Below are 13,903 nucleotides of genomic sequence, written 5' to 3' on the forward strand. Positions count from 1 at the left end.
TCATCAGACACAGAATTTATAGCAAAAGAGCTATAACGGTATATTGAACGGTGAAACAGTATATTGAACAAACCTAAGTTGCTGTTAAGTCTTTCAAGTTTTTGAATGGACTGCAAGTTTCGGTTCATTTATATGTAAATCCCAGAACTTCTTTTAAGTCACATTCTCAAGATAAGTTAAACTTTTATAAACGAAAAAGGTCATCTCAGCTCAGCCAATGCATTAAAGGTATGAGGTTAGAGTCTGTCTGTATCCCAATCTTGAGTCAGACTGGTTCTATTTCTGAAGTAGGAATTTATAAAACGTTACATGGATTGACTGATTATGTGCCTTCTGAGCAAAATAGAATGTACCTGCAAATCTACAATTAAACAAATGCAAGTTCATCCCATAGACTTATATGTGTATGTGCGTGCATGAGTGAGAGAGAGAATGTGAGTGTGTGCATGTGAGTGTGTACGTGAGAGTGTGAGTGAGCGTGAGAGAGTGGATGTTTGTTATGTTTGCATGTTTGGTAGAGTGTGTGTGAATGTGATGGAGTATAAGCCTGTGAGAGAGTGTGTAGGTGAGTATGAGTGTGGGGGCTGTATGTGTGCGTGTGTATGAGAGAGGGTCTGCGTGATTGTGTGAATATGTAAGAGTGTGTATATGTGTGTATGTATAGCAGCCAATCCATGTAACATTCCAAGTAAGCCTATTGAACTATAGCCTGGTGTTGTGTAATTTTTAAGTTTGTCCAACCCAGTCCAACACCGGCATCTCCACATCAAAGATAAGCCTAGCAACTATAGACCTGTCTGTTTAGCTTCAAAGGTGGGTTAACTTCCAGAATCTGTGGGTCAGGATAGAATTAATATTCACCTTTGAAAAAGGTGGGTTAATTTAGAAGAGTCAGCATGTTTTCTTAAGGGAAAATAATGCCTAATTAACTTGCTGCAGTTTCTTGAAGAGATAACAAAGACTATTGATGTATCTTCCAAGAGGCATTGAATACAATGCCACACAATAGACATGAGGAAAGTTATAGACCATGGAATAAGACGGACAGTAGCAACATGGATGCAAAAATTAGCTGAGGAATAGGAAACAGAGAAATTGTGAATAGCGAATCCCAAGAAAAGAAATTCATGGAATATTTACAGGACTTTTATTGGAGCAGCTTGAGGTAGAGCCCACTATGGAATAGGCAATTCTGGATTTGGCAAGGTGTCATGAGGCAGACTTGATTCAGGAGCTTAAGGTGAAGGAACCCGACGGGGCTGTGATTGTATTTAATAGAATTCACCCTGCAGTTTGAGAGGGAGAAGTTGAAATATATGTAATGGTATTACAATTGAGTAAACTTGAATAAAGAACAGGAAGAGTTCTGAAGAAGGCTCACTGGACCTGAAGCATTAACTCTGATTTCTCTTCACAGATACTGCCAGACGTGCTGAGATTTAACAGGAATTTCTGTTTTTGTTTCTGATTTCTAGCATCTGCAGTTCTTTTGTTTTTTTGTGTGGGGGTAAATAAGTCTTTTTCAGGATGGTGCTGGTGATTAGTGGAGTTCTGCAAGGGTCAGTGTTGGGACAACAACTAATCACATTATATATAAATGATCTGGACAAAGGAACCGAAGGCATTGATGCTAATTTTGCAGATGACACAAAGATAAGTGGAGGAGCAGGGAATGTTGAGGAAATGGGGTGGCTGCAGAAGGACTTGTCAGAAGAGTGGGCAAAGATGTGGCAGATGAAATATAATGTGGCAAAGTGTGAGGCTATGAACTTTGGGAGGAAGCTTAGGGTGTAGGCTATTTTCTAAATAGGGAAAGACTTCAGAAATCTGAAGCACAAAGGGATATGGGAGTCCTACGTCAGGATTCTTTTAAGGTTAGTTGGCAGTTAGGATGGCATATGCAATGTTAGCATTCATTTCAAGAGGGCTGGAATACAAGAGCAGAATTGTCCTGCTGAGACTATAAGGCTCTGGTGAGACTGCAGTTAGAAAATTGTGAACAGTTTTAGGCCTTGTATCTAAGGAATGATGTCTCAGAGGAGCTTCAGAGGATGTTTACAAGAATGATTGCAGAGATGAAGGGCTTGTCCTATGAGGAGTGGTTGAGGACTGTAGGTCTGTACTTGATGGACATTGTAAGGATGAGGAGGGATCTCATTGAAATGTACAGAATACTGAGACACATGGATAGGGTGGATATGGAGAAAATGTTTCCACTAGTAGGAGAGACTAGAATTTGAGGGCACAGCCTCAAAGCAAAGGGACAATCGTTAGAACTGAGATGAGGAGGTATTTCTTCAGTCAGAGGGTGGTTAACCTGTGGAGAAGGCAATGAAGGTTAGGCCATTGAGTGTATTTAATACAAAGATAGATAGGTCCTTAATTGGTAAGGGGATCAAAAGTTACGGGGATAAGGCAGGAGGATGAGGTTGAGAAACATATCAGCCATGATCGGATGGTGGAGCAGATTCGATGGGCCATGTGGCCAAATTCCATTCTTATATCAGATAACTTCCTGCAGCAATAGCTGCAGCAATTGTATCATGATTTGATCTGAATTTGTCAAACTGGGTGGTAAAAGTGAATGCGCAGTATGTCCCAGAAAGAGCTTTGTGACAATGTAGAAGGTTTGTGTGCATTGTTATCATTAGAATAGTATGTTTAAGTACTAGAGGTAAGAATAATATTTTATGAGGAGAATCAGAGCTTTTCAGATGTCAAAGTTTGAGAAAGTCAGTACCTAGGCAACAGGTTAGACAGAAGCTGATCTGTCTTCCTCTTCTCCACCATGAGTTGGTTTGTCCTTTCTTCAACCACTTCTTCCAGATGATTCGCGTATTTTTCCAGTTTATCCACCATACTGTCCAGAATGCTCACCTCACTATGTAGAAAAAAATGAAGAAACAACTGGATAAACAGCATTCATGAAATGCACCCATTTTCTTTGTACATTCTTGCTCCTTACAGGAACTGGTATCTGATTGACAGCTGTGGTGGCCATTCGATCATACCTGAGCAAACGTTTGAAAGGTTTTTAGCAAACTGAGGACCAGCAAAAGAACTGAGATGTGTATTAGAGACCTCTTAGTTTCCTGGTAGCTCACAAATGGAACACACAGACTGTGGAGAATAAAATCAGCAAAGTGCTGGCGCTGCTGGAAAGCATGAAGTTCTGGAAGCCCCCAGAATGTTAGGCTGCATCCCTGGAGAGAGTCTATGCAGAAGGAGCTGGCAGTAGCCGTTAGTGTGGTTTCAGTAACCATAGATCACCAGATGGACAGGAGAGTGAATTTGGCATTCTTAATATTTTTTCTTAAATTTATGAGGTTTCTTTTTGTGTTATGATTAAGTCCTTTACTAGTCGTGCTCCTTGGGAGGGGTCTACTGATGTCAGAGTTATCACTGAGAGCCCCAAGGGAAACTTATTCCTGTGCCACAGTATTTTAATCAGGACAGGCCGTTTTTGAGTGGTTTCTGAAAATCTGCATTGTTCTTTGGTTCACACCATGTTCATATGATAGGGTCATCATGCCTCAGGTGAAGGGAGATGTTGAGAAGGAGAGTCCTAAATGTTAACCTCAGCTGGTGTGGGAATTGAACGCACACTGTTGGCATCACTCTACATTTCAAGCCAGCCATCCAGCCAACTCTTACTGCACAAGCCAGTATCTCCTTATAAGCTTATTTATAAAAAGCATTCAGAGAGAGAGAATGTCAATGTCCTAGCCTAACAAATCAAAACGCTTCAAATCTTATTATCTATTTCATTAACTTTAAACGACTATGCCATGTGCACAGTTATCACATACAACTTAACAGCATCTTCAACAATGTATCATTAACCGGGATGTGGAGGTGCTGGTGTTGAACTGGGTGGACCAAGTTAAAAATCACCCAACATCAGGTTGCCTGACTAGTTACCTGATGAAGGAAAGGTGCTCTGAAAGCTTGTACTTTCAAATAAACCCATTGAACTATAACCTGGTGCTGTGTGGTGTTTAATTTTATCATTAATCAGGCACATAACAGAAACAAATCCTAAGACAAAATTGCCCAGCTGTGATGGATAGCATTATCTGTACTAGTGTTATTGTGAGCTCGTAATAATTGTCATGAGTTTTTTTTAGGTTAGATTAGATTCGATTCACTACAGTGTGGAAACAGGCCCTTCGGCCCAACAAGTCCACACCGACCCTCTGAAGAGTAACCCACCCATTCCCTTTACCTCTGATTAATGCACCTAACACTATGGGCAATTTAAAATGGCCAATTCACCTGACCTGCACATCTTCGGACTGTGGGTGGAAACCGGAGCACCTGGAGGAAACCCACAGAGACATGGGGCGAATGTGCGAACTCCCTACAGCCCGAGGCTGGAATTGAACTTGGGACGCTGATGCTGTGAGGCAGCAGTGCTAACCCTGAGCCACTGTGCCACACGTTGTGAAGACCCAAGAAAAGTGAAAACCTTATCAGTGAGCAGCGTCTTGTAAAACTCACCCTTCTGGACTAGCGTTTCGCAGAGCGTGTTTGATTGACTGAAAGTGTGGCCTTCTGTGTGGAATTTCATCCCAGCAGGCAGTCAGCAGTGTGACAATCTGTTCATTGCATTTTTCCGCAGACAGTGAAGGTCTCAACAGGATCACTGGGTTTATGACTGCATTAATAATTTCTAAATACAATGAAATGTATAAAGAAAATTAATGGTGTGGGGGTCATAATTTAAATCCAAAATATATTTCATTAACAAATTCCTCAAGTTATTCTGAACCAGAACCAATCTCAAACCAAATCAGAGGATTCAACATTTACTATCTTATCAACTTGGAAGGAATGCAAGAACAAGGCCAATGGGGCCTGTTGTATTAATAATGATCTGTGCCTTAAATCCATTAACCTGCATCAGTCCCAAATTCCTGAATACCCTTGCCTGACAAAATTGTATAAATCTCAGTTTGAAATTTTCAATTGATCTAGCCTCAAAGCCATTGGGGAGACAGAGTTCCGCATTTCCCTAGTCTTTGTGTGAAAATATTTCTCTCTTTAGTCGATCTTATTACTAAATAAAGCTCAATATTGGACACTTTACATTCATATCTGCTAAAACCTTTCTCACCCGCACAAGAAAGATAAATGACAAGTTTGACTCACGCTATTTGTGTATGACCATGTTGCTGGTAGGGAATAGTTTGGGTCATTATTCTGCACGCAGGTCTACTGATGTCAGAGTTATCCCAAGAGCCCTGAGGGAAATTTATTATTCCTGTGCCACAATATTTTAATCTGGACAGGCAGGTTTTGGATGATTTCTGAAAATCTGCATTGTTCTTTGGTTCAAAAATGTTGGGGGAAGCATGAAATAATTTGACAATCTCAAATGTCAAAATTTGATGTTGTCCTATGTTAGATGTATTACTTACCCCAATTTTAATTTCAAATTCATTCGAGTTAATATTTTCTCTTTCTCCCTCTTGTTGTACATCCCTCTAATCTTCAGCAAGTGATCATGCCTCAGAATATGAGGAGACCAACCTTTTTTTGCCATGTTAATAACATTCACTAACAATCTCTCCTCCCCACCATCCTGAGCACTTCCTCCTTGCTCTTTTTCCCCTCTCCAGCAGACCCACTCCCATTCTTCTCAAGAATAATACTTCACAACTTTCTTGTATTTGGAATTGTGAGCTGTTCTTCTCTAGAAGGCATTCTGAAGATGGAAATCAGGAGAGCAAAATGGGGATATGAATTAGCCTCAGCAGATAAGGTTAAGGATAATCCAAAGAGATTCTACAAGTATATTAAAAGCAACTAGAGTGAAAATAGGGCCCCTTAAAGATCAACAAGGTTGTCAATGTATGGAACCATAGCAGATTGGAAAGATACTAAATGAACATTTTGTTTCAGTTTTTACAGTAGCAAAAGAAATGGTGTCTAGGGGATTCGGGTAAATAAATATTGATGTCTTGCAAAGAGTCCACATTATAGAGGAGAGGTGCTGGAGGTTTAAAACCACATAGGATTTATATCAGAAAGTGTTAATCATAATCTTTCTTAACGCTTAACCTTTAATCCAAGTCCTGAAGCTATATTCAGTTTTTGTTCATTTTTTTTACACTGTTAACCACACAAACAGCAACACAAAGACGTGTTCCCAAACTTCTATCACAGCTATCCTATGAATCTCCACTAGGGGGAGCCAAAAAGCAATGGAAGCTTCGCTGATTGTCTCCTTTCGGTCAGTGTCTCATGGTGATTCTCTCAATTTCCCCAAGGTCAGCAACATGTGACCAGAAAGATACAGGCTGAACAACTGGACTGCTGCTCTATGTTGGCAGCAACTCTGGCTGTTTTTCTGGGGAGATATTTAAGAAGGTTTTCTTGTATTATTCTGGTGCTTTTGTATTATCTTTCTTTGCCACTGAACAGTACAGAATAGCTAAGACATGATTTCACCCACTGAGCATTGGTTACAGTTTCCTGCTCTACACCCCCTTGCCTATCTTCACGCCTCTCCGGTAGTCATCTGGGGCAACCTGGCATTGTGAAGTCTGTAAATTTTCTGTGACGTAACAGCATAAGAAAAGATGCTATGAGAGAAAACCCATTTATCCACACAATATATACGAATGTTCTATCATGGGCTCTACCCAATCCATTTAATAAGATTTACCCACCACCCTCACCAGAAAGGCTACCTTAACCAAAGCTTTATAGTATACTCCTCACTCTATATCCTATAATGTACAGCCTTGACCGTATCCCTAACACAGTTATGTTTTTGAAGGATGGAATTCGTTTTAGGTGAGATTCTCCTCAAAATCTAGAATCCTGCATTTCTTCTTACAGCTTCTTTGTGACCATTATCTAACACATTGTGTGAAGAGAGAGTATTCCAGCTCTGACCTCATTGATATTAATGCTGACTTAGAACAACTTGTTTTCCTTTGAGATGGCATTACACATATAATTGCCTATCTTATTGACAAGTACACATTCACTCTTTACTGCGACAAGAAATATCTTTAACAATGCAGTAAGCAGTGGGGAACTGGGAATAAATTTCATGGACTCCAACAATTACTGTGCCCTAGCCCAAACAGATTAGGTGCTGTGCCCATTTTGTTTGAACACTGTGAGTGCTGTTCTGACTCTAAGATGGGATCGAAAGCTGCACACACACTTCTGCAAGGAGCCATACTTGGCAGGACAGCAGCATGTGCTCAAGAAGTGTGCAGTGGGAGAATGCAGAGTTGACAGATTGTGTCATCCGTGACATTAGTGCTGCTAATTTGGAATTCGGTGCCCAAAGTAATGCAACCGTTTGAGGTGAGGCCCAGCTTGGAATCCCAGCCTCGAGGTGAGACCCAGCACAGACTCTCAGCCTCAAGGTGAGGGACACTGTGTATTCCCGGCCTTGAGGTGAGGGACAGTGTGTACTCCTGGCCTCGAGGTGAGGGACATTGTCTACTTCCAGCCTTGAGGTGAGGGACAGTGTGTACCCCCGGCCTCGAGGTGAGGGACAGTGTGTACCCCTGGCCTTGAGGTGAGGGACAGTGTGTACCCCCGGCCTCGAGATGAGGGACAGTGTGTACACCCGACCTCGAGGTGAGGGACAGTGTGTACCCCCAGCCTCGAGGTGAGGGACAGTGTGTACCCCTGGCCTCGAGGTGAGGGACAGTGTGTACCCCCAGCCTCGAGGTGAGGGACAGTGTGTACCCCTGGCCTCGAGGTGAGGGACAGTGTGTATTCCCAAACTCGAGGTGAGGGACAGTGTGTACCCCCAGCCTCGAGGTGAGGGACAGTGTGTACCCCTGGCCTCGAGGTGAGGGACAGTGTGTATTCCCAAACTCGAGGTGAGGGACAGTGTGTACTCCCAGCCTCAAGGTGAGGGACAGTGTGTATCCCCCGGCCTCGTACTCCGTCCGCTTTTATTTTTGTTTCTCTTTGTCTGATCTATAATGCTGAACTTATAACTTCATTTTGTTAATTTATGTCAAAGATTTTGTAACTAGACACTTGTTCTTAAACCTTAGATGGCATCAGAAATGGTGACTTTGCACAGTTTTCACTGTACTGCTGTATCCCTACACTTGAGTACATGTTCAGCCATTGGTGGGTATCACATAGGATGCTTTGCTATTCTATGTGGTTGCAACTGGTAAAAGGGTTGATAACATTTGCAGGAGTCTTGGTTGTCAGCAAACATTATCCTTTATTCAAACATGGTAAATACTAACTACGTGTAGGCCAAAACTTTGTCTCTACTACATTGTTGTATCTCCAACTGATCATGTGATTTCACATCACTTACCCTGTTGAATAAAACAATTTGCATATTCACATTAACATTTTACATTACATCTTCCACCCCCATCTCTTGACTCCATCCATTGCATTACCTCTCATTATTGATATCTCATTATCCTACATCTCCCACCCCAGTCTCCACCTTCATCTCAACAATAACTTTCTGTGGTTTCCCTAAATCTTGCTCTAAGCACGGTTCAGTGTCGGACAGTATCAACACCACAGTTCCAGTGTTCAAGTGTAAACATGCATTATTTTTGTGTTCTAAAATTTCCAAATGCCAACGACTTCCAATTGATCTTTTTTTTATCTCAAACACGAATTTGGACTTTGCTAAACTTTGTGGGACTTTCAAGCAATTTCTTATTTTGATTCAGAGTTCCAGTATCCACAGTTATAGTTCTTTGCTCTTTTTTGTGAGTTTTTCCATTAGCTTGCGATTTATAAGCTTGTTGAGGCAATAATCTGCTAAAAAAAACCTTCTCTTTCTAGACGTAGCCCTCTGTAAATTAGAAGGGATAACTTTTGTGCCATTTCTTCCTCTTCTTGCCCCCGATGACACCAATCAAATTCGTTAAATACTTTGTCATATGCAACCATTTTCCTCATCAATCCCTTGTCTGACCAGCATGTTACCTGCACTACCTTATGTAGCACACAAGAGTTAGACTTGTTCTTCACTGAACTTTGTATCTTGTCCTGAAATTCTGCAATCCTTTGCTAATCTGTGACTCCAGTTCAGTCATAGTTTGGCCTGGATTGGAGCAGCATGGATTTCTCTGCCCAAGGTTTCTCTGCTTGGTTTCTGCACATCATTAGTTGTTTCATTGCTGGATGGTGTTCTGTTCACCTGCTGCCACCATCTGCTATTCTAGACTGGGTCTAGGAAAGGGGATTGATAAAGATCACAAAAATCTTGGCTGTCAGCAAACATGACCTGTTACCCTATCATGCTAATTTCTAGCTACGTACAAGGCAAGACCTAATCTCTACCACGATGCTGCAATAGTGAACCATCTCCAAATAGTCTTATGATTTTATATCACTTCCGCTGATGATGTAGACTATCTAACCCTTTGCACTACAAATGTGTGATTTTTCCTGACACCCTCACTGAATAATGCCTCATTCAATGTCAGTCTTTAACACCCTCTGCATTTAAAACACAAGGAAATGCGGCTGGGGGAGTGGGAATTAGCGAGTGACCCTTGAATATCAAGGTTTGTGAGTCTGCCAAACAAACATGGATAGCACACGTCTGATAAAAGCAATGCTGCCTCATGAATTGTGATCGAGCAGACCATCAGAGTGCTTAAACAATAGTGCTGCTTTTTAGGGCATTTTGGAAGACCTCTGCAGGGCTTAGAGAATGGATGTTAAGGTTTATAGAAACCTGCAAAATCTCTTTGCTGCTACTAGCCACACAATGGCAAGCTGAGGAAGAGCTGCCAAACGAAACAAGAGGAAGAGCAGGAGGAAGGAAGAGAAACCATAACAATTGATACAATTGCTGTTTTACCTTCTTGCGTCATCTGAAAATCATGGAATGGTCCACTATCCCCATGATACAGCAACTCTCTCATAATAATGGCAAAACTATACACATCTCCTTTCTGGGTCCCATTCAGTGGGTATTCACTGAGTCGTAACAGTTCAGGAGCAGTCCAGTACAGTTCTGCAAGAAAATAAATTTGATAAATTTCGGAAATAGATGGCATTTTCCTGAAGGCAAGTTTTTTCTGCACCACTGCTAAATGCTGATTGAATGTACCTTCACAGTTCATATCTTGTGTGGTGATCACTTCCCTTGTCCTTCCATATCGAAGTTCCCACAGGCCAAATCCTGATATCTTCACTTGCATCCGACTGTCTACCAGACAGGTTTTAGGTTTTAAATTGCCGTGAGACTTTAGTGGGCTATTATGCAAAAATATCATTCCCTATATTAAAAGAAAATATTCTTATCTCTACCTTTTCTGCTACCTTTGCTTAGAGATGTTTACTGCAATAGATTAATTTAGTTATGACCAGTGACACTGAATCTGAAAACATCTAAGGCAAAAACCATTGTTGTCAGTGTCATTAATAAAATACAGATTCAAAACCTTAGACCTTTACAGTATAGAAGTGAGCTGTTGTGGCACAATGATAACCTCCCTATTTCCAAACCTGAAAGCCCAGGTTTCAGACCCACCTGCTCCAGGGGTGTGTCTTAACACATCTGAACAGGTTAATTAAATGTATCTATAGTACAAAGGTAGACCATTGTCCCTGAACTTGTATGAGAACAAGCAGACGTGTTTAGACCTGAATTCTTACTTTTTATTCGCAACCCTTTTTAGGTTTCTCTTCCTCAAGTCCTAAAAATCACTGAGTTCTGCTTCAGCTTTCTGACAGCTTTTTCAGATCTTGAGTGAAAATGACATCCTCCACATCTGTGCAGTTGATCTTTTGCTAATGATTTTGAATCTGTTAATCTGTTCAGCAAAGGGACCAGTTTTACTCTTTATTAGAACCTCTTGTCAACTTGATAACGTCTATTCAATCATCTTTTAACAATCAGTGTTACAGACAGAAATGTTACAGACAGACTTTTTAAACTTCTTATCATATCTGAATTTCCTCATCTCTGGTGACACTCTGGTAAACTTTCTCTGTACGCTTTGTGAGACTATAAGAAATAGTGGAGGAGAAGGTCATTTGTCCCTTTCTCCACCACTCATAAGATCATGACGGATCCAGCTATGCCCTTAACTCTATTTTCCAGCCTATCTATAACAACCCTTTACCCCCTGGTCAACAGGAAGACTCGTCTAACTTAGATTTGATTATATTCAATGACCAGCCTCCAATGTTCTTTGTGAAAGAGAATTCAAAAGTCTAACGATCCTCTGACATAGGAAATTCATCTTCAACCCTACTTTCGGTCAGGAAACCCCTTATCTTTAAACTGTGCTCTATTTCTAGATACCTACATAAAAGGAAATATCCTCACAGAATCCACCTTCCTCAGAATCTTATGATTCAATAAGATCACCTCTCGTACCTCTTAACTCCAATGAATTTCAAGTGTTTACTTCCTCTCTGACACATACGCTGAGAACTGTTCTTTATACACCATCTGCGTGGCCTAATCAGTGATTTTCTCTTAGTTTTTCTTGGGATGTAGGTTTCTCTGGTCAAATCTGTATTTGTTACTTGTTGTAAGATCAAAAGCAGCCATTTATGCCACTATCAGACATACATCCCTCTCTTGTCTTATGTTGGCATTCCAAAGGGACCATTCCCTCTGGGTCACACTGGTCCTCTCCTCCTCCACTCTCTATGCCCCATGGCACCTTCTCCATGCAATCACCAAGACTCCTCTACATTGGGGAAGATGAAATGCAGACTGGAAGATCACTATGTAGAACATCTCCATCCTGTCTGTAAAAATGATCCTGGGCTTCCAGTTACCCATCACTTCAACATGCTCCTAGTCAACATTTCTGTCTCAGGCCTATTGCAGTGTTCTACCAAGTCTGAGTGCAAGCTGGAAGAACAATATCTCATTTTCTGCTGAGGGACCCTGTGATCTTCAGGACTCAATATTTATTGGAGTTTTTCAAGGAAATCTCAACCGGAACAGATGGAGGGGAACCAATAGATGTGTTATATTTACACTTTGAGAAGGCATTCATCATGGTACCTCGCAAAATGTTCCATTATTATATAAGAGCCCACAGTGTTGGAGGATAGGAACTGAACAGGAATCAATGAATGACAATAAGGGGCTATTTTTCAGGTTGGTGGCCCATGACCAGTGGGGTTCCACAGGGATCAGTGCTGGGACCACAACTGTTTACAATGTGTATTTTTGACTCAGAGGGAGGAAATGAATGTATTGTAGCCAAATTTGCAAATGACACAAAAATAGGTGGGAGAGGGATACAAACTATTTAGATTTATAGGTTAATTAAATGGGTAATCAGTTGACAAATGGAGTGTTATGCAGAAAAATTTAAAGTTGTTCTTTTATAAGGAAAAATAAAAGAATGGAATATCATTTAAATGAAGAAAATCTATAGGAAGCTGCACAAAGGAACTTGGGGGTATTTGTACACAAAATGCCGAATGTTAGCATGCAGAGACAACAGGTAATCAGGAAGGCTGAAAGAATATTGGCTCTTATTTCAACTAGGTTGGAATATAAGAGTCAGGACGTCTTACTGCAACTGTGCAACTGCTGGTGAGACCACATCTGGAGTACTCAGAGCAGGTTTGATCCCCTTAAGGAAAAATATTATTTCATTGGATGCAGTTCAGTTTCATAGAATGTTCACTGATGTGGAAGGATAATCTTAGGAGCAAAGACTAAACTGGTTGGCACACTACTTCCTGAGCTGAAAATGTGTTGCTGGTTAAAGCACAGCAGGTTAGGCAGCATCCAAGGAACAGGAAACTCGACGTTTCAGGCCAGAGCCCTTCATCAGGATGCTGCCTAACCTGCTGTGCTTTAACCAACAACACATTTTCAGCTCTGATCTCCAGCATCTGCAGACCTCACTTTTTACACTACTTCCTGAGTTGAGAACAATCAGAGGTGATCTCATTGAAACATATTGGATTCTTAGGGGGCTTGAGAGGATAAATGCTTCCCCTCATGGGAAAGTCTAGTACAAGAGGGCATAGTATTAGAATAAAGGGGCACCAATTGAAGATGGAGATGAAAAAGCATTTATTGTTTCAGAGGGTTGTGAGTCTTTGGAATGCCTTGCCAAAGAGAGCTGTGGGGGCAGAGTCCTTGTGTATATTTCAGGCGGAGATGGATAGATTCTTGATCAATAAGGGAATTAAAGGTTATGTGGAAAGTGGATTTGAGGAGTATCAGATCAGCCATGATCCTACTGAATGACATAGCAGGCTGGAGGTGTGGAATAGCCTATTCCTGTTTCTTATGATGTTATGGTCTTATTAATATCAAGTTCAACAATTTTAGAGTTTGAACACCTCCTTCTGTGATCTTTTACCCACCTCCACACCCTGGGTCCTGTCATGACATGGATTGTTTTCAGCACAGGCAACCCATTTCCAGTCTCTCATTGTTCCCATTATCACTGATCTAGCTTCTCTTCTTTCCAGGCTTACTGTCATCAAACCCTTTGGCTGCTTCTTCCTCTCTCTCCTGTCTCTCTCTCTCTCCTGTCTCTCTCTGTCTCTCTCTCTCTCTCTCTCTGTCTCTGTGCTCAATCTTCATCTGTTTGCTCACTTCTGCCCTCCCCATCGTACAGCTCCCTCCCCTTCCCATCATACACCTCCATCCCCTCCTAACATACACCTTTATCCCCTCCCATCATACACCTCCATCCCCTGTGAACAACATAAGTACTACTCTTTCCTTGATGCTATTGGTTCTAAAGAAAGGCCAGTGGCCTTAAAATGTTAACTCTTTCTCTCTCCACAGATGCTGCTGGGTTTCTCCGGTAATTTTAGTTTTTGTTGCCCTTGAGAGATTGGTGATGACTGGTTAAGTTCCAGCATGATCTCCTTGCTTTCAGATTCTTTTCTTTACTCCAAAATGAAATAATTCAGGAATTGTGCAGAGATTGAATTAGAG

At 41.3% G+C, this 13,903-nt stretch overlaps 1 protein-coding gene across 1 annotated transcript in view; it reads right to left on the bottom strand.

Annotated features, from left to right (window-relative positions):
* The window catches only part of gucy2g (guanylate cyclase 2g), a 67,890-nt gene that overhangs the window by 18,326 nt on the left and 35,661 nt on the right, over positions 1-13,903 (bottom strand). The window contains exons 14-17 of the mRNA XM_060841796.1: positions 10,079-10,247; positions 9,827-9,982; positions 4,501-4,672; positions 2,741-2,881 (exon numbers count right to left, since the gene is read on the bottom strand). Coding sequence (XP_060697779.1) covers positions 2,741-2,881; positions 4,501-4,672; positions 9,827-9,982; positions 10,079-10,247 — 638 coding nt within the window. The remainder of the gene's footprint in view (positions 1-2,740; positions 2,882-4,500; positions 4,673-9,826; positions 9,983-10,078; positions 10,248-13,903) is intronic.

The sequence above is a fragment of the Hemiscyllium ocellatum genome, chromosome 22 (genome assembly GCF_020745735.1).
Source record: "Hemiscyllium ocellatum isolate sHemOce1 chromosome 22, sHemOce1.pat.X.cur, whole genome shotgun sequence".
Taxonomy (NCBI): Eukaryota; Metazoa; Chordata; class Chondrichthyes; order Orectolobiformes; family Hemiscylliidae; genus Hemiscyllium; species Hemiscyllium ocellatum.